The following is a 27363-nucleotide window of genomic DNA, read 5'->3' on the forward strand; positions in this document are numbered from 1 at the left end:
GGGGAGGAGGGGGTTCCGTGCATGCTAGGTAAGGCGAAGGCGGTGATCAACAGGCGCGTGTGGGGGCGGTGAAGGGTGGGGTAAGGGGTGGGTGGGCATGTGCAGAGTGGGGGGATACGGGTGCCGGTATGGGGCAACGGGCCGCGGCATGCGCGATGTGGAAGCTGCTGCCGGGTGAGTACCGTAGGGAGGCTCTGGAGCACCGGCGACCCAACGTTACAGACATACGGTAAGAACTGGTGTAAAGGTTTCATTAACTTCGCGCAGGCTGCTCAACCAAGGCTCTGGCGAGTAGAGCTCTGCAACCCCCCCCCCCCGCAACCACACACGCGCGCACACACAGGCACACTTCCGCTTTTGCCTATAGGTGAGCTCGACTACGACCAGCGGGCGGGAATCTGGGAATTAGGTGTGCTGGGTAAACGTTGTTTAGCGCGCCCAGGGTGCGGAGCATGGACGCATACAGGTGCATCGCGGGGTCAGGCCGAATGGTCGCCCGTGGGGTTCCAGGCTTATCGCGGGTAAGTATGACTACCTGGGTCACGGCAACCACGCGACGCTCGGTAAATTGGTAGGTATCGGTAAGTAACTCCATCGCGTCGTTGGGCGGGCTTTCGTTTCGTTTTTTAACACACACACAAACAGACACGTCACCGCGCTCACCCCGCCGCCGTGCCGTCGTCCACGCCGCCGGGTCCGCCCGCCCCGGGTCCGCCGGGCCCCATGAGCGCGTGTGCGCCGCTGGTGTTGCCCGCGGCCAGGGTGGTGGTGAGGATGGAGTCCACCAGCGCGCCCATCTGCGCCCGCATGCCCCAGCTCTCGTACGTCTGTCGGGGGAGGGAGGGAAGGAGGCGGAGGTGGGGGTGGTGTGCGGCGGCATGGGCGGCGGGGACATGATGGTGATGCAGGATGTGTGGCGGGGAGCACGAGGGCAGCAGAGCGAAAGCAGGGGTGGAAACAGGCTTGTGCAATGCGGTGCAAGGACCGCCGCACACGCGCGGGTGTGTTGGTGTGTGGTGTGCAGACCCCACCGGCTCAACAGTCAACACCCACCTCCTCAAGGTCATGCACAGTCAGCAGCGCCGTGGCGGTCGGGCCCTCCGCCGCGCCGCAGCAGCCGCCACCTCCTGCGCCGCCACCGCCGCCCTGCACGCCCATGCTGGAGCCGCAAGTGGAGCCGCCGCGCCAACCCACAGCCGTGCCGGTGCCTGTGCCGGTGCAGGTCGCGGGCCAGCCCTCGTCATCCGTATCGTCGTCACCACGCTGGACGCCGCCGCCGCCGCCGCCTCCACCGCCGCCTCCGCCGCGGCTGCCCTTGTCGGCGCCTAGCGGGTGCTCCTTGTTGCCGCTGCTGCTGCCGCCGCGGCCGGTGGGGGCGGACTGCAGGCCCAAGGCCAGTAGGTCGCGGACCAGGGAGCGGCCGCTGCGGCCGGTGGGGGTGGGCGGGTGGTGGAGGCCGGACTTGCCGGCGCCGCGGCCGCTGCCGCTGCCGTGCGCGGCGGGTGGCGCGGGTGCCTCGGGGCCCGCAGGCACGGCGCATGTGGTGCCGCGCCTGCCGTCGGGTACCTGCGGCGCCGGCAGGGGCGGCGTGGCGGCGCCGGCGATGGTCGTGGCGCCGGTGTTGACAGCGGACGAGGAGGACGGCAAGGCTGCGAGGGGGGGGAGGACGAGACGGCACACGGGTTGGGTTAAGTGAACAGCTGGACAGGAGGCTGCATGTGAAGCGCAGCGCGCCCCGAACCAGCCCAAAGACCTTCCGTAGCTCTGCAATCACAACGTACACGAAACGTCACGACCAAACGCAAACACGTGCCACAGCCAAAGTCACTATATGTCCCCGGCGAGGACGGACCTGACAGGCGGCGGCCGCCGCTGCTGCCTCCCACGCCGCCGCCCTGCGGCTGCAGCTGCCGCCCGGCGCCGCTGCCGCTCACGGCGGCGGCCGCGCCGACTGCGTTGGAGCCGACGGAGTGCGAGCAGCTGTTGCCACCGCCGCCGCCGCCGCCGCTTGCGGACGCCGCCGCGGCTGCGCCCAGCTGCTGCAGCAGAAGCTCGTCATCCGCGGCCGGCGCCGACGACAGCGAGGGGCCGCCCATCACATGGCCGCCGCCGCCGCCGCCGCCGCCGCTGCTGCCGCCCGCGCCGCAGCCAATGCCGCCGGGCATGGACAGCTGCTGCGGCTGCGGCTGCGGCTGCCACAGGGACGACCAACGCGCCGCACCCAGGGATGCAAGGCCGCCCGCCCCGCTGCCGCCTGCATACGGGCCTGCCGCGAAGCTCAGGTTGATGTTGCCGGTGGTGGACAGCAGGGCGGCGGAGGCGGCGGTGGTGCTGCTGCTGGCGCCCGCTCCGGCTGCGCGGACCGAGTGCGACACGGACAGGTAGGCTCCGGGCACTCCGGCGCGCAGTGTGTCCCAGTCCGCCGCCAGGCCGCTCCAGCGCAGGCGGTGCCGGACCAGGCCCGACAGCAGCTGCGGGGCGCAGGGGTGAGGGGAAGGGGGTTGCAAAGGTGGCTGGGAAAGCGGTGCAGGATGGTGCACTGAAGAGGGGGTGGCGTTGGGTTGCAGGGTTCAGGAAGAGGAGCATAAAAGCACCAGGCCAAAACCGGGCGCGGGGGCGGGCGCAAGGATGCTGGAGGTTTAACTGATCGGCGAGGCGAGGCTGGGGTAGGGGCGCGTGGATGAGCAAGGCTACTGTATCAGCGGTCAAGGGAAAGAACCATTCTCTGGCTGTGCTCCCTTCATCCTGCTCCTGCTCCTCTACTGGGCCCACCTTGTCCAGCAGGCCGGCGCACGTGTCGCGCACCGCCGTCAGCAGCGCCGCCGCCGCCGGCGCCGGCAGCCCCACATACAGCGCCAGCACGGCCCCATCCCCCACGTCCACACCCAGGAGCACCAGGCTGCGTATGGGCGCCGCACGGCCGCCGCCGCCGCCGTGGCGGCCGCCGCCGCCGCCGCCGCCTGCCGCCACCAGCGCCGCCGCCGCCGCCGCGTTGGAGGACGCGGACAGCGACGTATGTGACGCCGATGCGTGCGCGCCGAGCGCTGCCGGCGGCGAGGCGGCGGCACGTGAGCCGGCTGGCGCGGCTGCCGTACCTGCGCCCGCCGCCATCATCATCATCAGTACATCGCGACTGGGCTGCCGCTCGTCCTGCACGTGCCGCCCGCAGTCGCACACGTACATGCCGGGCAGCGCGCCGCCGCCGCCGCCGCCGCCGCCAACAGCGCCGCCGCCGCCAACAGCGCCGTTGCTGCTTCCGGACGCGCTACCGCTCAGCCCGTGCGCGGCGGAGTGATTGCGGTAGCTGGCACTGCCGCCGCCGCCAGCCGTCCCTGCGGCTGCCGCCAGCATGGCCTGGAGCAGGGTGCCGGTCAGGCGGAAGGCGCGAGCGCTGATGGCGGCGGTGCCAGGGCCCATGACCGCCGCCGCAGCGGCGGCGCTGGCGGCGCCGCCACCGCCGCCGGCGGCGGCAGCGCTGGCGGCGGCGGCGGTTGAGCCGGGCGGCGGCGGCGGGTCGAGGGCGTAGACGCTGTGCGAGGCGGTGATGCGCGGGGTGGTCAGAGACCAGGTGCGTGACGCCGCTGGGCCGTCAAGCAGGGGTGCGTTGACGGAGGAGTACGCAGCGACCAAGCGGCCAGGTAGCGCGCCCCCGCCGCCGCCGCCGCCGCCGCCAGCGGCGGTGTCGCCGGCTGCAACGGGCGTGAGGGCTGAGTGCGGGGGCCGCCGCGCAGGCGACAACGCGCTGGCGCCCGGCGCAAGGCTGTGCTTTACGCCCTCAGCCGATGTGTCAGCAGCGTGCCACACCACAGCCGCCGCCGAGCCGCCCGCCGCCACCGACGAGAAGCGCAGGCGGGACAGGGACGCGGCCAGGTTGGCGGTGGATGCGCGGCTCGGCGCCACCGCCATCACGCAGCCGCCATGGGAGTAGGCGCTGTTGCACGCAGCGGCCGCCGCCCCGGCTTGCAGGTCGTGGGCGTCACTGGTGGTCATGCCGCGCTTCAGCCTAGCGCTGACCCCAGCAGCGCCGCCCCCACCGCCACCGCCGCCGCCGCCGCCGCCGGAGCCCGCCTCCGCACGCAGCGTGTACGCGACGCGCGAGTCGTAGCTGGGCACCATGGCCAGCTGTACGGTCACGTCCAGCCGCATCGTGCGCCGTACGGCCTCCGTCAGGCAGTCGCGCAGCTCGCCGACCAGCGCCGCCAGCGTGGCGGCGCCCGCCAACCGCCGCACCGCGCCCGCCAACCACCGCAGGTGGTTGGGCCCGGCGGCGCCCGTACCCAGGATCATGGCGGCGCTGAGTCCGGCATGCTGCAGCGCCGCAGTGCTGGACAGCAGTCGCCCAGCCGCCGCGGCAGCGGCAGCGGCAGCGGTGGCAGAGGCGGCAGCGGCAGCTGCCGCGGCGGCCTCCTGCGCGCCGCCGCCGGGGCCGTTGGAGGCGTCGGTTGAGCCGTTGACGGCGGTTGAGCGCTGCACGGTTTGCAGGTGCAGCGCCCGCAGCGAGCGGGTGCTGGAGGGCGATGGCTCCAGCGTCTGCGCCTGCGCCTCGCGGAAGGCCGCGGCCAGGGAGGTACGGCCGCGGCCCGACGCGCCGCTGGTGACGTAGCTGGTGCGGGAGGCGTGGTCCTGAGAAGCGGACAGGCGGGCGCTCTGGGTCAGGCTCGCCATCACCGGCGCCGTCGGCGTTGGCGGCGGCGGCGGCGCACGCGCCTGCTGTGGTGCCGATACAGGCACCGGCGGCGGCGGCGGCGACAGCGGCTGCGAGGGCGCAGGCACTTGCGAGCCGCCGGTCGGATGCGCGCTAGCCTTGGCACTACTGGCGTCGGCCGCCACAGCAGCGCCTGCCGCCACCGCCGCCACCTCCACGCCGCCGGCGCCGCCATCACCTGCTGCGGCCTCGGGGTCGCCGGCACTGCTCGCCACCGCAATCCACAGCAGCCCAAACGGCACCACGGCGCCCGCCGCCTGCGCCGCACCGCCGCTGCCGCTGGGGACCGCGCCGGCGGCGCCGCCGAAGCCGAGTCCGAAGCCCAGCGGCACGACGGCGAAGGTCATGGCGGCGCCGCTGGCGGCAGCGTCCAGGTCGCACAGGTCCGCCTCGGCGCAGCTACAGCCGGCCGCCGCCGGTGCCGCCGCCGCCGCCGCCATGGCTCTCACCAGCGGCAGGCTGGCGGCTGTAGCCCCCAGTGAGAAGGTGCTGCTGCCCGACAGCAGCGCGTTGACGCCGCCGTCGGCCGCGGTGGCGCCGCCCGCCGCCGACACGAACGGCGCCCGCGGGCCGAATGCGTGGACCACCGGCGCCTGTTGCAAAGCCAGCGGCAATGTGGCCATGAGGTGGGTGGGTGCTCAGCACTCCTCCCACAGCGCGTGTGCGTGGCTGTTCATACCAGCAATCAACCAGTCAGCCAGTCAGCCAGGCTTCAGGCATGCCGCTCACCTTGCTGAACAGCGCCTGCCGGAAGAGCGCGGAGGAGGCGCCCGCGGCCTCGGGGTAGGGACAGCCGCAGCTGCCCGCAGCCGGACACAGGCCGCAGCGCGGCCGCTGGGCGCCGGCGGACGCGGGGGCCAGCGCGGCCGCCAGCTGGGCCAGGCTGCAGACAGGTGCGGGGAGGGGAGGGTCGGGGCGGTTAAGTAGGGGTGTGTATCCCGGGACAGGGGCCGGGGATCCCGCTGCTCTTACTAATTGGAGGGTACCGGTACGGGCTGGAGACAGCAGGTTGGCACTGGGTTGCCTAACCCTACCTGCCGTGCTCTCCAGAATAGCCTTCTTCGGTCACGTCGGTAGCGATGTAAAGCCTGCCGAGACGGGTTTGCGGCCGGATGTTCGTGGTTTTTGAGGCAACGCACGATGCACGAAGCCATACAAATTTGTCAGCCAAATGGAGGGCAGGGCTCCTCCTCGTTGGAATTATGTAATGTAAATAATGATACGCAGATGGACAATGGGCTCACCGGACCGCAGTGGCGCCCAGGTATCGCTGCACACTTTGAGTAAGCCGGACAGCGCGGCCTTCCAAACTGAGCCCAGGCACAGCCGCACAGCACATTGCTGCTTGCAGCCCCATGGCCACCCCAAAGGCATCTTGGCTGAAAGCGTCCGTGCAAGCAATCTGCGCGGCCCGAGAAAGCGTTGTTTGGATGACGCGTCGGTCTGTGGATGCCCACTCCAAACTGGAATTCAGCGCGCTCAACGTAATCCCCCATCAGAATACATACCAGGGCAGACGTAGGAGGTAGCGACCCAAGGTCGTGTGTAGAATCGCCCTTGCAACCAGAATCGTGTGACGCCTGAATAACCTGTACTTTTGCCGGAGCGGCACCGCCATCTGCTGGTTTAATGATGGGGATCACCAGGCGCGAGTCCTCTTGGCGCTCACTGGCTCCAAAGCAGCAGCGCAGGAAAATGCTCATCCTCGAGAAGCCCTTTCGGGCCTGTTGCTCCACAGATTCCGTCTATACGCTACAAACGAATCTCATGAATAGCGCCACGAAAGCGTCCGCTTGAAACGAGCGCGTTTACGGGTGAGGGTCCGAGCGAGTCGCGGAAACTCTCAGGTTGTTGTCGATAATTGATAGCACCTACAACAAAATCATGTCATGGATAAGCCCATGGATGACAGACAACACCGCTTCACAAAAGCAACAGTCAGGCACCAGCTAATAGTCACGCCTGATAGTAACACTCTAGCATCAGTATTATGTGTTACAATAGCACTTGCGCCTGGCGCCCGGGCATGGCTGCGCGCCACTACCATCGCTGACCCATGCCTCCGTCATCCCCGGCGGAGCCCCCGCTGAGCCCCGTGCCGACCCTCGTTTTTCCGCCCCCGTCCCGCTAACTGCACATGCATACGGTACTGGCTGTTACATACTCGACTGTAATGCCTTCAATTCCGATAGGTGTGTACCGCCGGCTACCTTGAAGTGGGGGTAGTTCGAATCCTAACGAAATGCGGGCCCGGCAAACATGTCGGCATGCCCACCCACGCGCCAACTAGGCGCCCCGTGCCCGGCCAGCGAGCTCCTAGCATGCCTGAGTGGACACACGTATGGAATGAGCAGGCCTGGGCATTTGTGCGGCCGCCGCGCGGGCGCCGGGCCCGTCCGTGGGCTGTTCGGCGTGTGGGGTGGCCGGACGCCCGGCCACCGTGTGGCCCGGCCATGTCCAATCCTGGAGCCCCGAGAGCCGTTATAGCATGCCTGCTACCGGGGCTTACCTGTGCGAGCCGGGCAGGTGCAGCGCCCAGGCTCCAAGGCATGCAAGCGGCCCACTCCCCACCGCCGCAGTCACACGCCCTCAAGGCCCCCACACACGAGGCCTGCATGCCTCCGCACAGGCCTTATCCGCCCCACCCCGTGGCGCACCCCAAGAGATCTGCCCGTCTCTGGGTATGACCTGAAGCGGGGCGGCACCCCTCCAGCCAAATCCAATGCCCGGACCGTGACTGGGAATGCGCTGTGTGTGCGCCGAGCGCGGCGGTGGGCGGTGAGCCGAGCGCATTGGTTCGTGTCGGCGGCTCAAGGCTGCCCAGAACCGCCTGCAACGCGTTACACAGGCGCTATGTCGGGCATCCACGCCATGGCGGCCTTCGAAAGGAGCCCCTGCAGCCCCTGCCAGCTTTGGGCACAGTGTGTAGCCCTGCACGCACCCCTGGGCTGGGCACCGCCTTTGGGGGGTCCGAGTGCGAGCTGCTTTGCCGAGGTGTGGTGCCGACGACTGTAATGCATGTACCCAAAGGCTCCTGGAGGGCTGGGGGCAGGATTGGGATGCAGCAGAGGGGCATGGCGGACCCAGGAAATGTGCGCAGGGCACGGCCAGGGCACCGTGGTGCGGCCCGACCTGGCACACGTTTGTGGTGGTGCTGGGGAACGCGGCGAGAAATCAAATAAACAGATATACGACTAAGCCGTATGAAGCACCGCAAGAGCTGCATTTGGTCACGCGTCAGGAGTTGTTTTTGCAATTCTTGCGCGCCCGGCCAGGTCGCAAGCGGCTGACGGTTTGGCCGAAAGTCGCCACTTTCCTGGCGTCGGTTCCTTCATTTGCCTATTAGCATATGGGTGGGCCCAAATGACCGCAAACAAGCTACCTTGAAGTGGGGGTAGTCCAAATCCTAACGAAATGCGGGCCCGGCAAACATGTCGGCATGCCCACCCACGCGCCAACTAGGTGCCCCGTGCCCGGCCAGCGAGCTCCTAGCATGCCTGAGTGGACACACGTATGGAATGAGCAGGCCTGGGCATTTGTGCGGCCGCCGCGCGGGCGCCGGGCCCGTCCGTGGGCTGTTCGGCGTGTGGGGTGGCCGGACGCCCGGCCACCGTGTGGCCCGGCCATGTCCAATCCTGGAGCCCCGAGAGCCGTTATAGCATGCCTGCTACCGGGGCTTACCTGTGCGAGCCGGGCAGGTGCAGCGCCCAGGCTCCAAGGCATGCAAGCGGCCCACTCCCCACCGCCGCAGTCACACGCCCTCAAGGCCCCCACACACGAGGCCTGCATGCCTCCGCACAGGCCTTATCCGCCCCACCCCGTGGCGCACCCCAAGAGATCTGCCCGTCTCTGGGTATGACCTGAAGCGGGGCGGCACCCCTCCAGCCAAATCCAATGCCCGGACCGTGACTGGGAATGCGCTGTGTGTGCGCCGAGCGCGGCGGTGGGCGGTGAGCCGAGCGCATTGGTTCGTGTCGGCGGCTCAAGGCTGCCCAGAACCGCCTGCAACGCGTTACACAGGCGCTATGTCGGGCATCCACGCCATGGCGGCCTTCGAAAGGAGCCCCTGCAGCCCCTGCCAGCTTTGGGCACAGTGTGTAGCCCTGCACGCACCCCTGGGCTGGGCACCGCCTTTGGGGGGTCCGAGTGCGAGCTGCTTTGCCGAGGTGTGGTGCCGACGACTGTAATGCATGTACCCAAAGGCTCCTGGAGGGCTGGGGGCAGGATTGGGATGCAGCAGAGGGGCATGGCGGACCCAGGAAATGTGCGCAGGGCACGGCCAGGGCACCGTGGTGCGGCCCGACCTGGCACACGTTTGTGGTGGTGCTGGGGAACGCGGCGAGAAATCAAATAAACAGATATACGACTAAGCCGTATGAAGCACCGCAAGAGCTGCATTTGGTCACGCGTCAGGAGTTGTTTTTGCAATTCTTGCGCGCCCGGCCAGGTCGCAAGCGGCTGACGGTTTGGCCGAAAGTCGCCACTTTCCTGGCGTCGGTTCCTTCATTTGCCTATTAGCATATGGGTGGGCCCAAATGGCCGCAAACAAGCTACCTTGAAGTGGGGGTAGTCCGAATCCTAACGAAATGCGGGCCCGGCAAACATGTCGGCATGCCCACCCACGCGCCAACTAGGCGCCCCGTGCCCGGCCAGCGAGCTCCTAGCATGCCTGAGTGGACACACGTATGGAATGAGCAGGCCTGGGCATTTGTGCGGCCGCCGCGCGGGCGCCGGGCCCGTCCGTGGGCTGTTCGGCGTGTGGGGTGGCCGGACGCCCGGCCACCGTGTGGCCCGGCCATGTCCAATCCTGGAGCCCCGAGAGCCGTTATAGCATGCCTGCTACCGGGGCTTACCTGTGCGAGCCGGGCAGGTGCAGCGCCCAGGCTCCAAGGCATGCAAGCGGCCCACTCCCCACCGCCGCAGTCACACGCCCTCAAGGCCCCCACACACGAGGCCTGCATGCCTCCGCACAGGCCTTATCCGCCCCACCCCGTGGCGCACCCCAAGAGATCTGCCCGTCTCTGGGTATGACCTGAAGCGGGGCGGCACCCCTCCAGCCAAATCCAATGCCCGGACCGTGACTGGGAATGCGCTGTGTGTGCGCCGAGCGCGGCGGTGGGCGGTGAGCCGAGCGCATTGGTTCGTGTCGGCGGCTCAAGGCTGCCCAGAACCGCCTGCAACGCGTTACACAGGCGCTATGTCGGGCATCCACGCCATGGCGGCCTTCGAAAGGAGCCCCTGCAGCCCCTGCCAGCTTTGGGCACAGTGTGTAGCCCTGCACGCACCCCTGGGCTGGGCACCGCCTTTGGGGGTTCCGAGTGCGAGCTGCTTTGCCGAGGTGTGGTGCCGACGACTGTAATGCATGTACCCAAAGGCTCCTGGAGGGCTGGGGGCAGGATTGGGATGCAGCAGAGGGGCATGGCGGACCCAGGAAATGTGCGCAGGGCACGGCCAGGGCACCGTGGTGCGGCCCGACCTGGCACACGTTTGTGGTGGTGCTGGGGAACGCGGCGAGAAATCAAATAAACAGATATACGACTAAGCCGTATGAAGCACCGCAAGAGCTGCATTTGGTCACGCGTCAGGAGTTGTTTTTGCAATTCTTGCGCGCCCGGCCAGGTCGCAAGCGGCTGACGGTTTGGCCGAAAGTCGCCACTTTCCTGGCGTCGGTTCCTTCATTTGCCTATTAGCATATGGGTGGGCCCAAATGGCCGCAAACAAGCTACCTTGAAGTGGGGGTAGTCCGAATCCTAACGAAATGCGGGCCCGGCAAACATGTCGGCATGCCCACCCACGCGCCAACTAGGCGCCCCGTGCCCGGCCAGCGAGCTCCTAGCATGCCTGAGTGGACACACGTATGGAATGAGCAGGCCTGGGCATTTGTGCGGCCGCCGCGCGGGCGCCGGGCCCGTCCGTGGGCTGTTCGGCGTGTGGGGTGGCCGGACGCCCGGCCACCGTGTGGCCCGGCCATGTCCAATCCTGGAGCCCCGAGAGCCGTTGTAGCATGCCTGCTACCGGGGCTTACCTGTGCGAGCCGGGCAGGTGCAGCGCCCAGGCTCCAAGGCATGCAAGCGGCCCACTCCCCACCGCCGCAGTCACACGCCCTCAAGGCCCCCACACACGAGGCCTGCATGCCTCCGCACAGGCCTTATCCGCCCCACCCCGTGGCGCACCCCAAGAGATCTGCCCGTCTCTGGGTATGACCTGAAGCGGGGCGGCACCCCTCCAGCCAAATCCAATGCCCGGACCGTGACTGGGAATGCGCTGTGTGTGCGCCGAGCGCGGCGGTGGGCGGTGAGCCGAGCGCATTGGTTCGTGTCGGCGGCTCAAGGCTGCCCAGAACCGCCTGCAACGCGTTACACAGGCGCTATGTCGGGCATCCACGCCATGGCGGCCTTCGAAAGGAGCCCCTGCAGCCCCTGCCAGCTTTGGGCACAGTGTGTAGCCCTGCACGCACCCCTGGGCTGGGCACCGCCTTTGGGGGGTCCGAGTGCGAGCTGCTTTGCCGAGGTGTGGTGCCGACGACTGTAATGCATGTACCCAAAGGCTCCTGGAGGGCTGGGGGCAGGATTGGGATGCAGCAGAGGGGCATGGCGGACCCAGGAAATGTGCGCAGGGCACGGCCAGGGCACCGTGGTGCGGCCCGACCTGGCACACGTTTGTGGTGGTGCTGGGGAACGCGGCGAGAAATCAAATAAACAGATATACGACTAAGCCGTATGAAGCACCGCAAGAGCTGCATTTGGTCACGCGTCAGGAGTTGTTTTTGCAATTCTTGCGCGCCCGGCCAGGTCGCAAGCGGCTGACGGTTTGGCCGAAAGTCGCCACTTTCCTGGCGTCGGTTCCTTCATTTGCCTATTAGCATATGGGTGGGCCCAAATGACCGCAAACAAGCTACCTTGAAGTGGGGGTAGTCCGAATCCTAACGAAATGCGGGCCCGGCAAACAGGTCGGCATGCCCACCCACGCGCCAACTAGGCACCCCGTGCCCGGCCAGCGAGCTCCTAGCATGCCTGAGTGGACACACGTATGGAATGAGCAGGCCTGGGCATTTGTGCGGCCGCCGCGCGGGCGCCGGGCCCGTCCGTGGGCTGTTCGGCGTGTGGGGTGGCCGGACGCCCGGCCACCGTGTGGCCCGGCCATGTCCAATCCTGGAGCCCCGAGAGCCGTTATAGCATGCCTGCTACCGGGGCTTACCTGTGCGAGCCGGGCAGGTGCAGCGCCCAGGCTCCAAGGCATGCAAGCGGCCCACTCCCCACCGCCGCAGTCACACGCCCTCAAGGCCCCCACACACGAGGCCTGCATGCCTCCGCACAGGCCTTATCCGCCCCACCCCGTGGCGCACCCCAAGAGATCTGCCCGTCTCTGGGTATGACCTGAAGCGGGGCGGCACCCCTCCAGCCAAATCCAATGCCCGGACCGTGACTGGGAATGCGCTGTGTGTGCGCCGAGCGCGGCGGTGGGCGGTGAGCCGAGCGCATTGGTTCGTGTCGGCGGCTCAAGGCTGCCCAGAACCGCCTGCAACGCGTTACACAGGCGCTATGTCGGGCATCCACGCCATGGCGGCCTTCGAAAGGAGCCCCTGCAGCCCCTGCCAGCTTTGGGCACAGTGTGTAGCCCTGCACGCACCCCTGGGCTGGGCACCGCCTTTGGGGGGTCCGAGTGCGAGCTGCTTTGCCGAGGTGTGGTGCCGACGACTGTAATGCATGTACCCAAAGGCTCCTGGAGGGCTGGGGGCAGGATTGGGATGCAGCAGAGGGGCATGGCGGACCCAGGAAATGTGCGCAGGGCACGGCCAGGGCACCGTGGTGCGGCCCGACCTGGCACACGTTTGTGGTGGTGCTGGGGAACGCGGCGAGAAATCAAATAAACAGATATACGACTAAGCCGTATGAAGCACCGCAAGAGCTGCATTTGGTCACGCGTCAGGAGTTGTTTTTGCAATTCTTGCGTGCCCGGCCAGGTCGCAAGCGGCTGACGGTTTGGCCGAAAGTCGCCACTTTCCTGGCGTCGGTTCCTTCATTTGCCTATTAGCATATGGGTGGGCCCAAATGGCCGCAAACAAGCTACCTTGAAGTGGGGGTAGTCCGAATCCTAACGAAATGCGGGCCCGGCAAACATGTCGGCATGCCCACCCACGCGCCAACTAGGCGCCCCGTGCCCGGCCAGCGAGCTCCTAGCATGCCTGAGTGGACACACGTATGGAATGAGCAGGCCTGGGCATTTGTGCGGCCGCCGCGCGGGCGCCGGGCCCGTCCGTGGGCTGTTCGGCGTGTGGGGTGGCCGGACGCCCGGCCACCGTGTGGCCCGGCCATGTCCAATCCTGGAGCCCCGAGAGCCGTTATAGCATGCCTGCTACCGGGGCTTACCTGTGCGAGCCGGGCAGGTGCAGCGCCCAGGCTCCAAGGCATGCAAGCGGCCCACTCCCCACCGCCGCAGTCACACGCCCTCAAGGCCCCCACACACGAGGCCTGCATGCCTCCGCACAGGCCTTATCCGCCCCACCCCGTGGCGCACCCCAAGAGATCTGCCCGTCTCTGGGTATGACCTGAAGCGGGGCGGCACCCCTCCAGCCAAATCCAATGCCCGGACCGTGACTGGGAATGCGCTGTGTGTGCGCCGAGCGCGGCGGTGGGCGGTGAGCCGAGCGCATTGTTCGTGTCGGCGGCTCAAGGCTGCCCAGAACCGCCTGCAACGCGTTACACAGGCGCTATGTCGGGCATCCACGCCATGGCGGCCTTCGAAAGGAGCCCCTGCAGCCCCTGCCAGCTTTGGGCACAGTGTGTAGCCCTGCACGCACCCCTGGGCTGGGCACCGCCTTTGGGGGGTCCGAGTGCGAGCTGCTTTGCCGAGGTGTGGTGCCGACGACTGTAATGCATGTACCCAAAGGCTCCTGGAGGGCTGGGGGTAGGATTGGGATGCAGCAGAGGGGCATGGCGGACCCAGGAAATGTGCGCAGGGCACGGCCAGGGCACCGTGGTGCGGCCCGACCTGGCACACGTTTGTGGTGGTGCTGGGGAACGCGGCGAGAAATCAAATAAACAGATATACGACTAAGCCGTATGAAGCACCGCAAGAGCTGCATTTGGTCACGCGTCAGGAGTTGTTTTTGCAATTCTTGCGCGCCCGGCCAGGTCGCAAGCGGCTGACGGTTTGGCCGAAAGTCGCCACTTTCCTGGCGTCGGTTCCTTCATTTGCCTATTAGCATATGGGTGGGCCCAAATGACCGCAAACAAGCTACCTTGAAGTGGGGGTAGTCCGAATCCTAACGAAATGCGGGCCCGGCAAACATGTCGGCATGCCCACCCACGCGCCAACTAGGCGCCCCGTGCCCGGCCAGCGAGCTCCTAGCATGCCTGAGTGGACACACGTATGGAATGAGCAGGCCTGGGCATTTGTGCGGCCGCCGCGCGGGCGCCGGGCCCGTCCGTGGGCTGTTCGGCGTGTGGGGTGGCCGGACGCCCGGCCACCGTGTGGCCCGGCCATGTCCAATCCTGGAGCCCCGAGAGCCGTTATAGCATGCCTGCTACCGGGGCTTACCTGTGCGAGCCGGGCAGGTGCAGCGCCCAGGCTCCAAGGCATGCAAGCGGCCCACTCCCCACCGCCGCAGTCACACGCCCTCAAGGCCCCCACACACGAGGCCTGCATGCCTCCGCACAGGCCTTATCCGCCCCACCCCGTGGCGCACCCCAAGAGATCTGCCCGTCTCTGGGTATGACCTGAAGCGGGGCGGCACCCCTCCAGCCAAATCCAATGCCCGGACCGTGACTGGGAATGCGCTGTGTGTGCGCCGAGCGCGGCGGTGGGCGGTGAGCCGAGCGCATTGGTTCGTGTCGGCGGCTCAAGGCTGCCCAGAACCGCCTGCAACGCGTTACACAGGCGCTATGTCGGGCATCCACGCCATGGCGGCCTTCGAAAGGAGCCCCTGCAGCCCCTGCCAGCTTTGGGCACAGTGTGTAGCCCTGCACGCACCCCTGGGCTGGGCACCGCCTTTGGGGGGTCCGAGTGCGAGCTGCTTTGCCGAGGTGTGGTGCCGACGACTGTAATGCATGTACCCAAAGGCTCCTGGAGGGCTGGGGGCAGGATTGGGATGCAGCAGAGGGGCATGGCGGACCCAGGAAATGTGCGCAGGGCACGGCCAGGGCACCGTGGTGCGGCCCGACCTGGCACACGTTTGTGGTGGTGCTGGGGAACGCGGCGAGAAATCAAATAAACAGATATACGACTAAGCCGTATGAAGCACCGCAAGAGCTGCATTTGGTCACGCGTCAGGAGTTGTTTTTGCAATTCTTGCGCGCCCGGCCAGGTCGCAAGCGGCTGACGGTTTGGCCGAAAGTCGCCACTTTCCTGGCGTCGGTTCCTTCATTTGCCTATTAGCATATGGGTGGGCCCAAATGACCGCAAACAAGCTACCTTGAAGTGGGGGTAGTCCGAATCCTAACGAAATGCGGGCCCGGCAAACATGTCGGCATGCCCACCCACGCGCCAACTAGGCGCCCCGTGCCCGGCCAGCGAGCTCCTAGCATGCCTGAGTGGACACACGTATGGAATGAGCAGGCCTGGGCATTTGTGCGGCCGCCGCGCGGGCGCCGGGCCCGTCCGTGGGCTGTTCGGCGTGTGGGGTGGCCGGACGCCCGGCCACCGTGTGGCCCGGCCATGTCCAATCCTGGAGCCCCGAGAGCCGTTATAGCATGCCTGCTACCGGGGCTTACCTGTGCGAGCCGGGCAGGTGCAGCGCCCAGGCTCCAAGGCATGCAAGCGGCCCATTCCCCACCGCCGCAGTCACACGCCCTCAAGGCCCCCACACACGAGGCCTGCATGCCTCCGCACAGGCCTTATCCGCCCCACCCCGTGGCGCACCCCAAGAGATCTGCCCGTCTCTGGGTATGACCTGAAGCGGGGCGGCACCCCTCCAGCCAAATCCAATGCCCGGACCGTGACTGGGAATGCGCTGTGTGTGCGCCGAGCGCGGCGGTGGGCGGTGAGCCGAGCGCATTGGTTCGTGTCGGCGGCTCAAGGCTGCCCAGAACCGCCTGCAACGCGTTACACAGGCGCTATGTCGGGCATCCACGCCATGGCGGCCTTCGAAAGGAGCCCCTGCAGCCCCTGCCAGCTTTGGGCACAGTGTGTAGCCCTGCACGCACCCCTGGGCTGGGCACCGCCTTTGGGGGGTCCGAGTGCGAGCTGCTTTGCCGAGGTGTGGTGCCGACGACTGTAATGCATGTACCCAAAGGCTCCTGGAGGGCTGGGGGCAGGATTGGGATGCAGCAGAGGGGCATGGCGGACCCAGGAAATGTGCGCAGGGCACGGCCAGGGCACCGTGGTGCGGCCCGACCTGGCACACGTTTGTGGTGGTGCTGGGGAACGCGGCGAGAAATCAAATAAACAGATATACGACTAAGCCGTATGAAGCACCGCAAGAGCTGCATTTGGTCACGCGTCAGGAGTTGTTTTTGCAATTCTTGCGCGCCCGGCCAGGTCGCAAGCGGCTGACGGTTTGGCCGAAAGTCGCCACTTTCCTGGCGTCGGTTCCTTCATTTGCCTATTAGCATATGGGTGGGCCCAAATGACCGCAAACAAGCTACCTTGAAGTGGGGGTAGTCCAAATCCTAACGAAATGCGGGCCCGGCAAACATGTCGGCATGCCCACCCACGCGCCAACTAGGTGCCCCGTGCCCGGCCAGCGAGCTCCTAGCATGCCTGAGTGGACACACGTATGGAATGAGCAGGCCTGGGCATTTGTGCGGCCGCCGCGCGGGCGCCGGGCCCGTCCGTGGGCTGTTCGGCGTGTGGGGTGGCCGGACGCCCGGCCACCGTGTGGCCCGGCCATGTCCAATCCTGGAGCCCCGAGAGCCGTTATAGCATGCCTGCTACCGGGGCTTACCTGTGCGAGCCGGGCAGGTGCAGCGCCCAGGCTCCAAGGCATGCAAGCGGCCCACTCCCCACCGCCGCAGTCACACGCCCTCAAGGCCCCCACACACGAGGCCTGCATGCCTCCGCACAGGCCTTATCCGCCCCACCCCGTGGCGCACCCCAAGAGATCTGCCCGTCTCTGGGTATGACCTGAAGCGGGGCGGCACCCCTCCAGCCAAATCCAATGCCCGGACCGTGACTGGGAATGCGCTGTGTGTGCGCCGAGCGCGGCGGTGGGCGGTGAGCCGAGCGCATTGGTTCGTGTCGGCGGCTCAAGGCTGCCCAGAACCGCCTGCAACGCGTTACACAGGCGCTATGTCGGGCATCCACGCCATGGCGGCCTTCGAAAGGAGCCCCTGCAGCCCCTGCCAGCTTTGGGCACAGTGTGTAGCCCTGCACGCACCCCTGGGCTGGGCACCGCCTTTGGGGGGTCCGAGTGCGAGCTGCTTTGCCGAGGTGTGGTGCCGACGACTGTAATGCATGTACCCAAAGGCTCCTGGAGGGCTGGGGGCAGGATTGGGATGCAGCAGAGGGGCATGGCGGACCCAGGAAATGTGCGCAGGGCACGGCCAGGGCACCGTGGTGCGGCCCGACCTGGCACACGTTTGTGGTGGTGCTGGGGAACGCGGCGAGAAATCAAATAAACAGATATACGACTAAGCCGTATGAAGCACCGCAAGAGCTGCATTTGGTCACGCGTCAGGAGTTGTTTTTGCAATTCTTGCGCGCCCGGCCAGGTCGCAAGCGGCTGACGGTTTGGCCGAAAGTCGCCACTTTCCTGGCGTCGGTTCCTTCATTTGCCTATTAGCATATGGGTGGGCCCAAATGACCGCAAACAAGCTACCTTGAAGTGGGGGTAGTCCAAATCCTAACGAAATGCGGACCCGGCAAACAGGTCGGCATGCCCACCCACGCGCCAACTAGGCGCCCCGTGCCCGGCCAGCGAGCTCCTAGCATGCCTGAGTGGACACACGTATGGAATGAGCAGGCCTGGGCATTTGTGCGGCCGCCGCGCGGGCGCCGGGCCCGTCCGTGGGCTGTTCGGCGTGTGGGGTGGCCGGACGCCCGGCCACCGTGTGGCCCGGCCATGTCCAATCCTGGAGCCCCGAGAGCCGTTATAGCATGCCTGCTACCGGGGCTTACCTGTGCGAGCCGGGCAGGTGCAGCGCCCAGGCTCCAAGGCATGCAAGCGGCCCACTCCCCACCGCCGCAGTCACACGCCCTCAAGGCCCCCACACACGAGGCCTGCATGCCTCCGCACAGGCCTTATCCGCCCCACCCCGTGGCGCACCCCAAGAGATCTGCCCGTCTCTGGGTATGACCTGAAGCGGGGCGGCACCCCTCCAGCCAAATCCAATGCCCGGACCGTGACTGGGAATGCGCTGTGTGTGCGCCGAGCGCGGCGGTGGGCGGTGAGCCGAGCGCATTGGTTCGTGTCGGCGGCTCAAGGCTGCCCAGAACCGCCTGCAACGCGTTACACAGGCGCTATGTCGGGCATCCACGCCATGGCGGCCTTCGAAAGGAGCCCCTGCAGCCCCTGCCAGCTTTGGGCACAGTGTGTAGCCCTGCACGCACCCCTGGGCTGGGCACCGCCTTTGGGGGGTCCGAGTGCGAGCTGCTTTGCCGAGGTGTGGTGCCGACGACTGTAATGCATGTACCCAAAGGCTCCTGGAGGGCTGGGGGCAGGATTGGGATGCAGCAGAGGGGCATGGCGGACCCAGGAAATGTGCGCAGGGCACGGCCAGGGCACCGTGGTGCGGCCCGACCTGGCACACGTTTGTGGTGGTGCTGGGGAACGCGGCGAGAAATCAAATAAACAGATATACGACTAAGCCGTATGAAGCACCGCAAGAGCTGCATTTGGTCACGCGTCAGGAGTTGTTTTTGCAATTCTTGCGCGCCCGGCCAGGTCGCAAGCGGCTGACGGTTTGGCCGAAAGTCGCCACTTTCCTGGCGTCGGTTCCTTCATTTGCCTATTAGCATATGGGTGGGCCCAAATGGCCGCAAACAAGCTACCTTGAAGTGGGGGTAGTCCGAATCCTAACGAAATGCGGGCCCGGCAAACATGTCGGCATGCCCACCCACGCGCCAACTAGGCGCCCCGTGCCCGGCCAGCGAGCTCCTAGCATGCCTGAGTGGACACACGTATGGAATGAGCAGGCCTGGGCATTTGTGCGGCCGCCGCGCGGGCGCCGGGCCCGTCCGTGGGCTGTTCGGCGTGTGGGGTGGCCGGACGCCCGGCCACCGTGTGGCCCGGCCATGTCCAATCCTGGAGCCCCGAGAGCCGTTGTAGCATGCCTGCTACCGGGGCTTACCTGTGCGAGCCGGGCAGGTGCAGCGCCCAGGCTCCAAGGCATGCAAGCGGCCCACTCCCCACCGCCGCAGTCACACGCCCTCAAGGCCCCCACACACGAGGCCTGCATGCCTCCGCACAGGCCTTATCCGCCCCACCCCGTGGCGCACCCCAAGAGATCTGCCCGTCTCTGGGTATGACCTGAAGCGGGGCGGCACCCCTCCAGCCAAATCCAATGCCCGGACCGTGACTGGGAATGCGCTGTGTGTGCGCCGAGCGCGGCGGTGGGCGGTGAGCCGAGCGCATTGGTTCGTGTCGGCGGCTCAAGGCTGCCCAGAACCGCCTGCAACCGCCTGAGTCCTTCTTATGTGGCGCGCTTCCTGATGAACTAATATATACTACGCTACGGCTTTTTTCACTGTTACTTGGCGACACGAAATATGCTGACACTAATGCAAAACCCGGTCTGTCCCCGGCCAACGCCCCATGCACCTCCCGACATGCCGACGCGCCGCTTCCCATACTGTGCACGAGTTCTGAATCCGGAGCATACGGTATACATGCATCGTTGCGGTGCGCCCATTGCGCCGCGCGCTGCAGGACAGAAGGAAGGAGAAGAAGGCTAGGAACGAAACCTGGCACGAACCCGTGCAAAACCTTGTGGGACCCCCGACCGACCGGCAACTTTGAGGGGCCATAACTTTGCACCCAGAAACCCATTTTCAATTTTGAAAGCGGATTCGTTTGATTTTCTCGTTGAGCTCTATCCATTTGAAGCATGGGGTCTGTTTTGGAAGATTCTACCCCCCCCCCCCAGCAGCAGCCTGGCGGGTCTACGCGCTGGAGCTGGCCGCTGGACTCCACGGACATCGGTAACAACGCGTCTACGCTGCAACTGTACCTGCCTACGACTTCACTTCTTAATTAATCATGAATGTAACCCCCCCCCCCCTGTCATGAGACCCCGCTACCCATCGCCCCCGCCAGTAGTTTCTGACCCCGCGCAGACCCCAGGCCCTGAAGGCCTGGACTCGACCCAAGTGGCAGCGAGTGTAAACTGGGCTCCTGTGTTCTCCGAATGTGCGTCAAGAAGCCTTCCGACAGAATTCCGTCACGCAAGGCACCCGAACCCAGGGGTGCCCTAACCCATCAGGCCAGGTAATGCGTGCTGGCGTGGTGCCGCAAGCGGGTGCACAAGCCCGCAGTCACAAGTCGCTTAAGCCCAAGTCACGCCGCACAACGCCGCACGTCGATGGGCCACAAAACTTTAACACGCACCAGGCCAGGCCATCACCACTTCAAATCTTCAATCCAGTCACGTCGCCAGCCTCTGCGCTTCAGCAAGATGTGCCCAACCCGAACGGGGCTGGGCAAAGCAGTTGCTTGTCGCGCTAGTTGCAGAATGCTTGGCCGTTCATGGGCATTCGGAGGCATGTATGAGTATTGCCCGCCCTCAGCTTGGATCAGCCAGCCTAGCTATGACTCCAAAAGATCACGTAACATCCCCCACATGCATTCCGCTGCTACCTACAACAGTGCAGTGGACGCACCCCGGCCACACACACACCATGTCACTAGCTCGCTAGTCAGAAGCCACTGGTCACAACACCGCAGTGGCTCTTGCTATGCTGCCCGTCACGTACAGCACTGCCGCAGCCTACCAGCCGTACACAGCCTGTGGAAGCCCCAGGGCGCCACGGGCTCTCACGGCCCGGACCTAGGCCGCCCGCGGCGCAGTCCCCGCCGCTGCTGCGACCGCCACCGGCACGGGCATGGGCATGCCCACAGCCGCCGCCGCCGCCGCCGCCGGGTGCGGCCCGGAGTGCAGTTTGACGACGCTGGGCCGGCCGTCATCCTCCTCGTCCTCCTCGCCCTCCACCTGCGGTGGCATGCGTATGTATATATATGTGTGTGCGGGGGGTGGGGAAGGCGATGCCGGGGGGGGGGCGATGCCGTGGGTTCAGGGAGCTGGGGCGCCTGTGTCCAGCCAGGCGTGGCCTGGAACCCCACCCACCCACCTGACTCGCCCCGTTCAGGTGTCCTGGCCACTTTATGGTCACCTCACACACCCCACACCCCACACCCCACAACCCACAGCCCCAGCCGCAACTTGCTGACCATCTCCCGCCCCGCGCTCGCGGCCCCAGGGCCCCTCTCCTCCGCCCCCGATACCAACCTCTCCCCAGCCCCCTCTCCCCTGCCCCCCTGCCCCCACGCCCCCGGCCCCCCGCCCCTCGCCCCAGCCCCCTCTCCATCGCGCCCCCGCCCCCCCTGCTCCCCCTTCCTGCCCGCGCACCTTGTTGAAGACGTACGACAGGGTGATGTCGTTGATGTTGCGGCAGTTCCAGTCGGTGGCGAACTCGGGGTCCACGTAGAAGAACACGGGCATGTCCAGCTGCTCGCCGGGGCGCAGGCGCTGCTCCTCGAAGCAGAAGCACTGGATCTTGTTGAAGTAGAAGGCGGCCTTGTCGGGCGTCACGTTGTACAGCGAGTAGCCTGTCACGGGCTTGTCACTGCGCGGGGCGCGGCAGCAGCACAGGGAGGCGGCGGCACGGGTCGGGGTGGGGTCGGAGGTGTTCTCCTCACCCTGCCATGCCGCCCACACAGCAAGCACCGCTCCGCACGGAGTCGGCCCGCTTCCCTTGCGCTGCCCCAGCCCCCTGTCGCGCCCGCCGCCGCCGCCCGCACAACCACACGCACCTCTTGTTGTGCGCGGTGAAGAACACGAGTGTGGACTGCCCGGGGCGCACGCGCACGTACTCCTGCGTGGGCCTGAAGTCCCAGGGCATGTCGTCCGCCACGTCGGCGTTGAACCACACGCGCAGCTCGCGCTTGGATGCGGCCCTGGGCGTGTGGGGTGGGGAGGGGAGGGGCGGGCGGGTGGGTAGGTGGGTGGGTGGGTGGGTGATTGGGAGGAGCAAGGCAGCGGGCGGGAGGGCATGGGCGAATGGACGTGGAAGGATGGGGGCTATGGCGGAAGGAGGCGGGTGATGAGCGCAGTAGCTGGTGGTGGGCTTGGGTTGCCGAGCACTGGGCGCTGGCTGCGCCGCTGTCACTTCGTGCGACACTCCAGCATGTCGAACACTAGGCAGGCAGGTAGGCAAGCAGGTAGGCAGGCAGGCAGGCAGGCAGGGCGCGCGGCGTGGCAGTGGCACTCACTCCTCGACCTTGGCGTTGGGCGCGTCACGCCGCCGCTGCAGCTTCTCCTCCACCGACTGCGGGCAGGGGGGATCGGTGTGTGTGTGTGTGTGTGGGGGGGGTGGGGGGTGGGTTCCATGCATGTTAAATGAGACGAGAGGGCGTAGCCAGGAGCAGGAGGGGGGTTACATTCATGATTAGTTAAGCAGTGGTAGACGGTAGACCATCACATTGGCAGCAGTGCTGGCTGGGCCGCCGGCACCACCTGCCGTATACCAGCGGCGGCTCTGGATAACCCGGACACTTGTGGTAACACCACGACAGCTCCTGCCCCATCGCCCTACACCACTTATACGACGTATGGTAAGCCCACCCCACGCCACCGCCGTCACCTCCCCACAGGGCCAGCTGCTCACCTCGCCGGCGCGCACAGTGCCTCCGTATCCCGTGGCCTGCTCGGATGCAAGACACATCAACAGTTACACACACGCATGTTCCCCTTCTACTCCCGAACACGCAAGGTGTCGACTCCTTCCCCGCATGCTTGTTAACGCAGCGCTCGGGCGGGGAGGCAGAGGCCAGCGGCGCCCCAGCTCCAGCCCCGGACCCTGCTGCAGCCTGAGCCCCACCCCCAGCCCCACGAGCCGCCCCAATCACAACCTCCACTGCCCATTCGCCGCACTCGCCCCTCCCCTCCCCCGAGTGCAGCCTGGCACCCACCGCGCAGAAGAGCTTGTACAGCGGCACGGAGGCGTACGACACGCCCACCATGAACACAGCCGCCGCGCCCTGGGTGGGGGGATGGGGGTGTGAGATGGGGCGTGTGGGAGGTGGGGCAGCACATGGGGCAGGGCTGGGCGCACGGGTGGATGCAGGGGCGGGTGAGGTGAGATGGGCAGAAAGCGTGTGGCACTGTGTGCATATATGGGCGTGTGAACTGGCGCCAGAGCGTGTTGGCGGCGGCCCCGCGGCAACCCCACGACGCACGGTGCAGGGCGCCCAGGCTGACGCAACGCGACGCAGTCCCCCCGTGCCTACCCAATAGAGCCCCAGCTCCGCTGGCGTGTACTTGGTGCTGGACCGGCTGTGTGCCGAGCGCGTCCCCGCCGCGGCAGGCCCCGCCGACCATGCAACCGGCCCCCGCGCGTACACGCCTGCTGCTGCCCCAGGCCACGCCTGCCGCCCAGACGTGGACGCGCCGGTACAAAGCCGTGCTCCGACGCCAGCCTCCACCGGCAGCGACGAGGCTGACTCCGCAAAGCTACGAGCAAAGAGCGTAGCGGCGCGTCGAAGCGACATTGTTTTGCCGACTCGACCTCGAGACGAGAGCGGACTTTGATGGTACCGCTAAGACGGTGCGCGCTTTCGGATGGCAACAACAGTATTATAGGTGACTGCAAACACGTCAGATGCGCTAATCACGCGGGCTAATTACGCGGTCACCACCGTTGTTGAGCTGTGTGGTCGCGGAACCGTAGAGAGAGCTTGCTCTGCTACTAACATATATCGCTAGTGTGCTTCCTCACGCTCCCATATTCCACATGGCTGCCGATTGTAAAATGGAGTTGTCCCGATGCCAGGCACTAGCTGGATCCAGCGACTGAATCGCCGTGGTCCCTCAATCCTTTGCACGCAGGGATTTGCAGTTTATATTGCGTAATGATACAAAGCATCAAGCGTACAGCGGTATGCAGCTGTCACGAAATTTGTTAGACAGAACCTTCCTTTTTGGACGGGCTCATGGACCCCTGTCACCATGATTAGCTGGAGCCTATAGACATTGAAGGAAGCAACCATGGAGCCCAGCTTGGCGTCGACGACGCAGGCAAGTTGTGACAAATTTTGCCCTGTTTCGAATGCAGCCCTGGCATCGGTGGTAGAAGTGGACTTAGCTGCAGATGCTGCTTATGGCTGCAGCTCATAGATGGGTTATGGCGACAAGGGAGCAGCGATCCTTCGACGGAGACTATCAAGGTGGGTTGGCGCAGGATGGCGTAGCGCGCCGTGCCGATGGGTTGCTCGTTTGGAGTGCGCACGCCGACATATTGGCAGGTTGCTGGTACCACCAACCAAGTGCATGTTGCACTGTGTGATGAGGCATAGTGCAACTGGCGTGCCTACCCCCACGTATGCTCCCACCTACTCCGGCCGTACCAAGTCACTCTAGATGCGCCGCTGGCTGGGCTTCACCCCTTCCCTTCCACACGCTGCCCCCACCCGCACCCCCGCATATGTACACACACACACAAACACACACACACGCACACACACGCACACACACACACACACACACACACACAACACACACACACACACACACACACACACACACACACGCCAGGTCACGGCAGCCCTCGATTGAGAGCCCTGTCGTTGGTTATACCAGATACACGATTCACGTGATCTGGCAGAATAACCGTGGAAACCGTAGTCACACACGCACACACACACACACACACACACACACACACACACACACACGCACACGCACACGCACACGCACACGCACACGCACACGCACACACACACACACACACACACACACACACACACACACACACACACACACACAGATCATCCCCAAGATCCGGCCCTCCACCACCCCCGGCCAGCCGGATGTGGTGCAGTGCATCGCGCACAAGGAGCTGGCGCTGACCACGGCGGGCGGGCGGCAGCAGGTGCACTGGGCCTTCAGCTTCGTGGCCAGCCCGCACATGCGACAGTCCACCTTCTTCAAGGGTAGGCGAGGGGACGGAAAGGGGGGGGAAGTTCATTCTTAGCCCAAAGAAACCAACACCCAGCACCAGCCCGCAGGCAGCCATGTTGTGCGGGGATAGCAGTGCTGGTACCGGGCCCCACAGGGCCCCCCAGCATACAGCATCTTGCTGCGACGCGATGGATGGGCACCGGCAACCGGTAGCGCCCCATTCGAGTCCGCCTCCTCCCTCTCCCCGCCCTCCCACCCGCCCAACGCTCCTCCAAGCAAGCCCCCTCGCACCCCCTCCCGGCCCCCTCCCGGCTCCCCCTCCCAGTGGCGGGCCGCCCCATGGCCGACCACCTGCTGTCCGGCTACAACGCCGCCATCCTGGCGTACGGCCAGACCGGCAGCGGCAAGACACACACCATGATGGGACACCTGCCCAGGCCGCGGCAGCAGGCAGCGGCGGCACCCGGGGGCGGGGGTGGAGGTGGTGGAGGTGGCGGTGGCGCGGCACTGCCGGTTGATGTGAGTGTGGGCTTAAAATATAACGTATGGGGTAGGTACCGGACCCACACCTGTCGGGTCAGGAGTGTAGGCGGCGCTGTTCACTGTTGCCCACTCCCTGCCCCTGCCCCTGCCCCTGCACCCGCTCCTGAGCAGGCCGGCCTCATCCCGCGCATCCTGGACTACGTCTTCGCCAACATCGCCACCCAGCAGCAGCAGGAGACCCAGCAGCAGCAGCAGCAGACCCACCTGCTGCACCCGCACCTGCACCCGCTGAACCAGCAGCAGCACGGCTCTGACGGCCCGCCGCGCACGCCACTGCCCCAGGCGCAGGCGCAGCCCTCCTCGCCCACCTGCGTGACGCCACCACCGCCCGGCACCGCCGGCGGGCAGCTGCAACGCACCCGCCCACGCAGCGGCATCCCCACGCCCAGCCCCGCGCCCCAGGCCACACCGGGACCGGGGCCGGGACCGGGGCCGGGGCCGGGCGGGCGCACGCCGGGCCTGACGCCCTCGCGCATCCCGCTGCCGCCGCCGCTGCAGCGCGCCACGCCCGGCCGCAGCCCCGCGCCCGCACTGGCTCTGGCCGGCCGCACCCCTGCAGGCGCAGGCGGCGGCGGCGCCACTGCCGCACAGGCGGTGGCGGCTGCAGCCCGCAGCGCCGCCGGTCACATGGGCGCCGGCGCCGCCAGCGGCAACCCCAGTAGTGCTGGCGCTGGCGGCGGCTGCAGCGGCAGTAGCAGCACTGGCGGCGGCGCCGGCGGCTGCGGCTGCGGCTCGCAGTACCTGGTCAAGGTCAGCATGCTGCAGATCTACCAGGAGGTGGTCACGGACCTGCTCAGCGACAGGTGGGGGGGGGGAGAGGGGTGGGGCGGGGCGAGGGTGGGTGATAGGTGGGGCTGAGTGCGGGTGGGTGAGGTGGATGGGTGGGCGCTGGGATGTGTGGAGGGCGGCGCGGGTAGGCGGGGGTCGCGAGATAGATGGCGGAGTTGAGAGTGCGCCGGCACGGGTTGTGCAGGGCCGGGGGGAGAGAGCGGGCCCAAGAGCCGATCCCGAAGGCCGTCCAAGTCCGTTGGGAGCAGGTGGTCGGCTCAGTGGGCGCATGAACCTTTGATATGTTATGTGCTGTGCGAGTGAGGGCACCCGCCATGGGCTTGCCTCTCAACGCCTGGTTCTCCTCACCCTCAATTGCCCCCCAAACACCCGCTCCCTCTCTCTTTCTCTACACACACGGAAACATGTGAGATGTGTGTGTGTGTCGACCCTTCCCCTTGTGCTTTCTAACGCATGCACATATGCACGCACGCGTGCACGCAGGCCCGAGCGGCTGCAGCTGCGTGAGAGCCTCAAGGACGGCGTGACGGTGGTGGGGCTCACCGAGCTGGCCGTCACCTCGGGTGGGTGGAGGGGGGCGTGGGCGGGTGTTACGTAGGGAGCCGGCGGGGGGGGGGAGGGGGCGGGTGTTGAGTAGGGAGCCGGCAGCCGCACAGAAGGGCACGTGCCTCATTACGTGCGAAGTGATTGAGTGGATCAACTCGTCCACTGCATGGCGCCACACACATACACACACAAACACACACACACACACACACACAAACACACACACACACACACACACACGCAACACACACACACACACACACACACACACACACACACACAACACGCGCGCCAGGTCCAACCCTTGCACACGCCTTCCAGCCCCCTTCTCCAAAACCCTCTCCGACTCCTCCTCCCTGCCCCCCGCCGCCCACCGCCCGCAGCCGCGGAGGCGCTGGCGCTGCTGCGCCACGGCGCCGCCCAGCGCGTGGTGGCGGAGACGGCCTCCAACCCCGTGTCCAGCCGCTCCCACTGCATATTCACGCTGCAGCTGGAGGCGCGGGAGCAGCTGCCGGCAGCCGGCGGCCAGCAGCAGCAGCAGCAGCAGCAGCAGCAGGGGGCGGAAGGGGCGGACGGGTCAGCGCTGGCGGAGGTGGCGGCGGCGGTTGGAGGTGGCGGCGGCGGCGGTGCTGACGGCGGCGGTGTGCCGGCGGGTGGTGTTGGTGTGGTGCGAGTGCGGCGGTCGCGCATGCAGCTGGTGGACCTTGCGGGTGAGAGGCGGGGAGGGAA

At 66.6% G+C, this 27363-nt stretch overlaps 3 protein-coding genes across 3 annotated transcripts in view; 1 reads left to right on the forward strand and 2 right to left on the reverse strand.

The window, feature by feature from the left end:
• Window positions 1–204: 204 nt before the first annotated feature.
• Window positions 205–6679, reverse strand: CHLRE_01g055500v5 (uncharacterized protein). The gene is made up of 8 exons (XM_043059054.1): window positions 6214–6679; window positions 5950–6107; window positions 5740–5793; window positions 5435–5588; window positions 2773–5298; window positions 1853–2471; window positions 1054–1649; window positions 205–827 (listed from the first exon to the last, which is right to left on the reverse strand). Exons 2-8 carry the CDS (start codon window positions 6060–6062, stop codon window positions 660–662), a joined length of 4230 nt encoding a protein of 1409 aa, XP_042928968.1. The 5' UTR covers window positions 6063–6107; window positions 6214–6679; the 3' UTR covers window positions 205–659.
• A 12947-nt stretch (window positions 6680–19626) lies between these two features.
• On the reverse strand, window positions 19627–23543 carry CHLRE_01g055550v5 (uncharacterized protein). The gene is made up of 7 exons (XM_001700183.2): window positions 23088–23543; window positions 22770–22838; window positions 22466–22501; window positions 22071–22126; window positions 21612–21755; window positions 21208–21424; window positions 19627–20790 (listed from the first exon to the last, which is right to left on the reverse strand). The coding sequence occupies exons 1-7, from the start codon at window positions 23346–23348 to the stop codon at window positions 20629–20631; spliced, it is 945 nt and encodes a 314-aa protein (XP_001700235.1). The 5' UTR covers window positions 23349–23543; the 3' UTR covers window positions 19627–20628.
• A 106-nt stretch (window positions 23544–23649) lies between these two features.
• CHLRE_01g055600v5 (uncharacterized protein) overlaps window positions 23650–27363 on the forward strand; it is a 16262-nt gene continuing 12548 nt past the window's right edge. Inside the window, exons 1-7 of the mRNA XM_043059055.1 lie at window positions 23650–23874; window positions 23967–24023; window positions 24623–24788; window positions 25082–25275; window positions 25411–26102; window positions 26572–26651; window positions 27018–27344. Of these exons, the coding sequence (XP_042928969.1) occupies window positions 23845–23874; window positions 23967–24023; window positions 24623–24788; window positions 25082–25275; window positions 25411–26102; window positions 26572–26651; window positions 27018–27344 (1546 nt within the window). The 5' untranslated portion in view covers window positions 23650–23844. The remainder of the gene's footprint in view (window positions 23875–23966; window positions 24024–24622; window positions 24789–25081; window positions 25276–25410; window positions 26103–26571; window positions 26652–27017; window positions 27345–27363) is intronic.

This window comes from Chlamydomonas reinhardtii, chromosome 1 (genome assembly GCF_000002595.2).
Source record: "Chlamydomonas reinhardtii strain CC-503 cw92 mt+ chromosome 1, whole genome shotgun sequence".
NCBI classification, from domain to species: domain Eukaryota; kingdom Viridiplantae; phylum Chlorophyta; class Chlorophyceae; order Chlamydomonadales; family Chlamydomonadaceae; genus Chlamydomonas; species Chlamydomonas reinhardtii.

What these genes read in the sequence shown, in the direction of transcription:
- CHLRE_01g055500v5 (XM_043059054.1), bottom strand. Translation starts at nt 6,062, where the DNA reads ATGGGGCTGCAAGCAGCAATGTGCTGTGCGGCTGTGCCTGGGCTCAGT. An exon ending in CTGGGCGCCACTGCGGTCCG is followed by an intron (nt 5,794 to 5,949) that starts GTGAGCCCATTG and finishes CCGTCTCGGCAG; the next exon opens with GCTTTACATCGCTACCGACG. An exon ending in GCGCCGGCCTGCTGGACAAG is followed by an intron (nt 2,472 to 2,772) that starts GTGGGCCCAGTA and finishes TGCGCCCCGCAG; the next exon opens with CTGCTGTCGGGCCTGGTCCG.
- CHLRE_01g055550v5 (XM_001700183.2), bottom strand. Translation starts at nt 23,348, where the DNA reads ATGTCGCTTCGACGCGCCGCTACGCTCTTTGCTCGTAGCTTTGCGGAG. An exon ending in GCACTGTGCGCGCCGGCGAG is followed by an intron (nt 22,127 to 22,465) that starts GTGAGCAGCTGG and finishes CCCTGCCCGCAG; the next exon opens with TCGGTGGAGGAGAAGCTGCA. An exon ending in TGTCGTACGTCTTCAACAAG is followed by an intron (nt 20,791 to 21,207) that starts GTGCGCGGGCAG and finishes ATGCCACCGCAG; the next exon opens with GTGGAGGGCGAGGAGGACGA.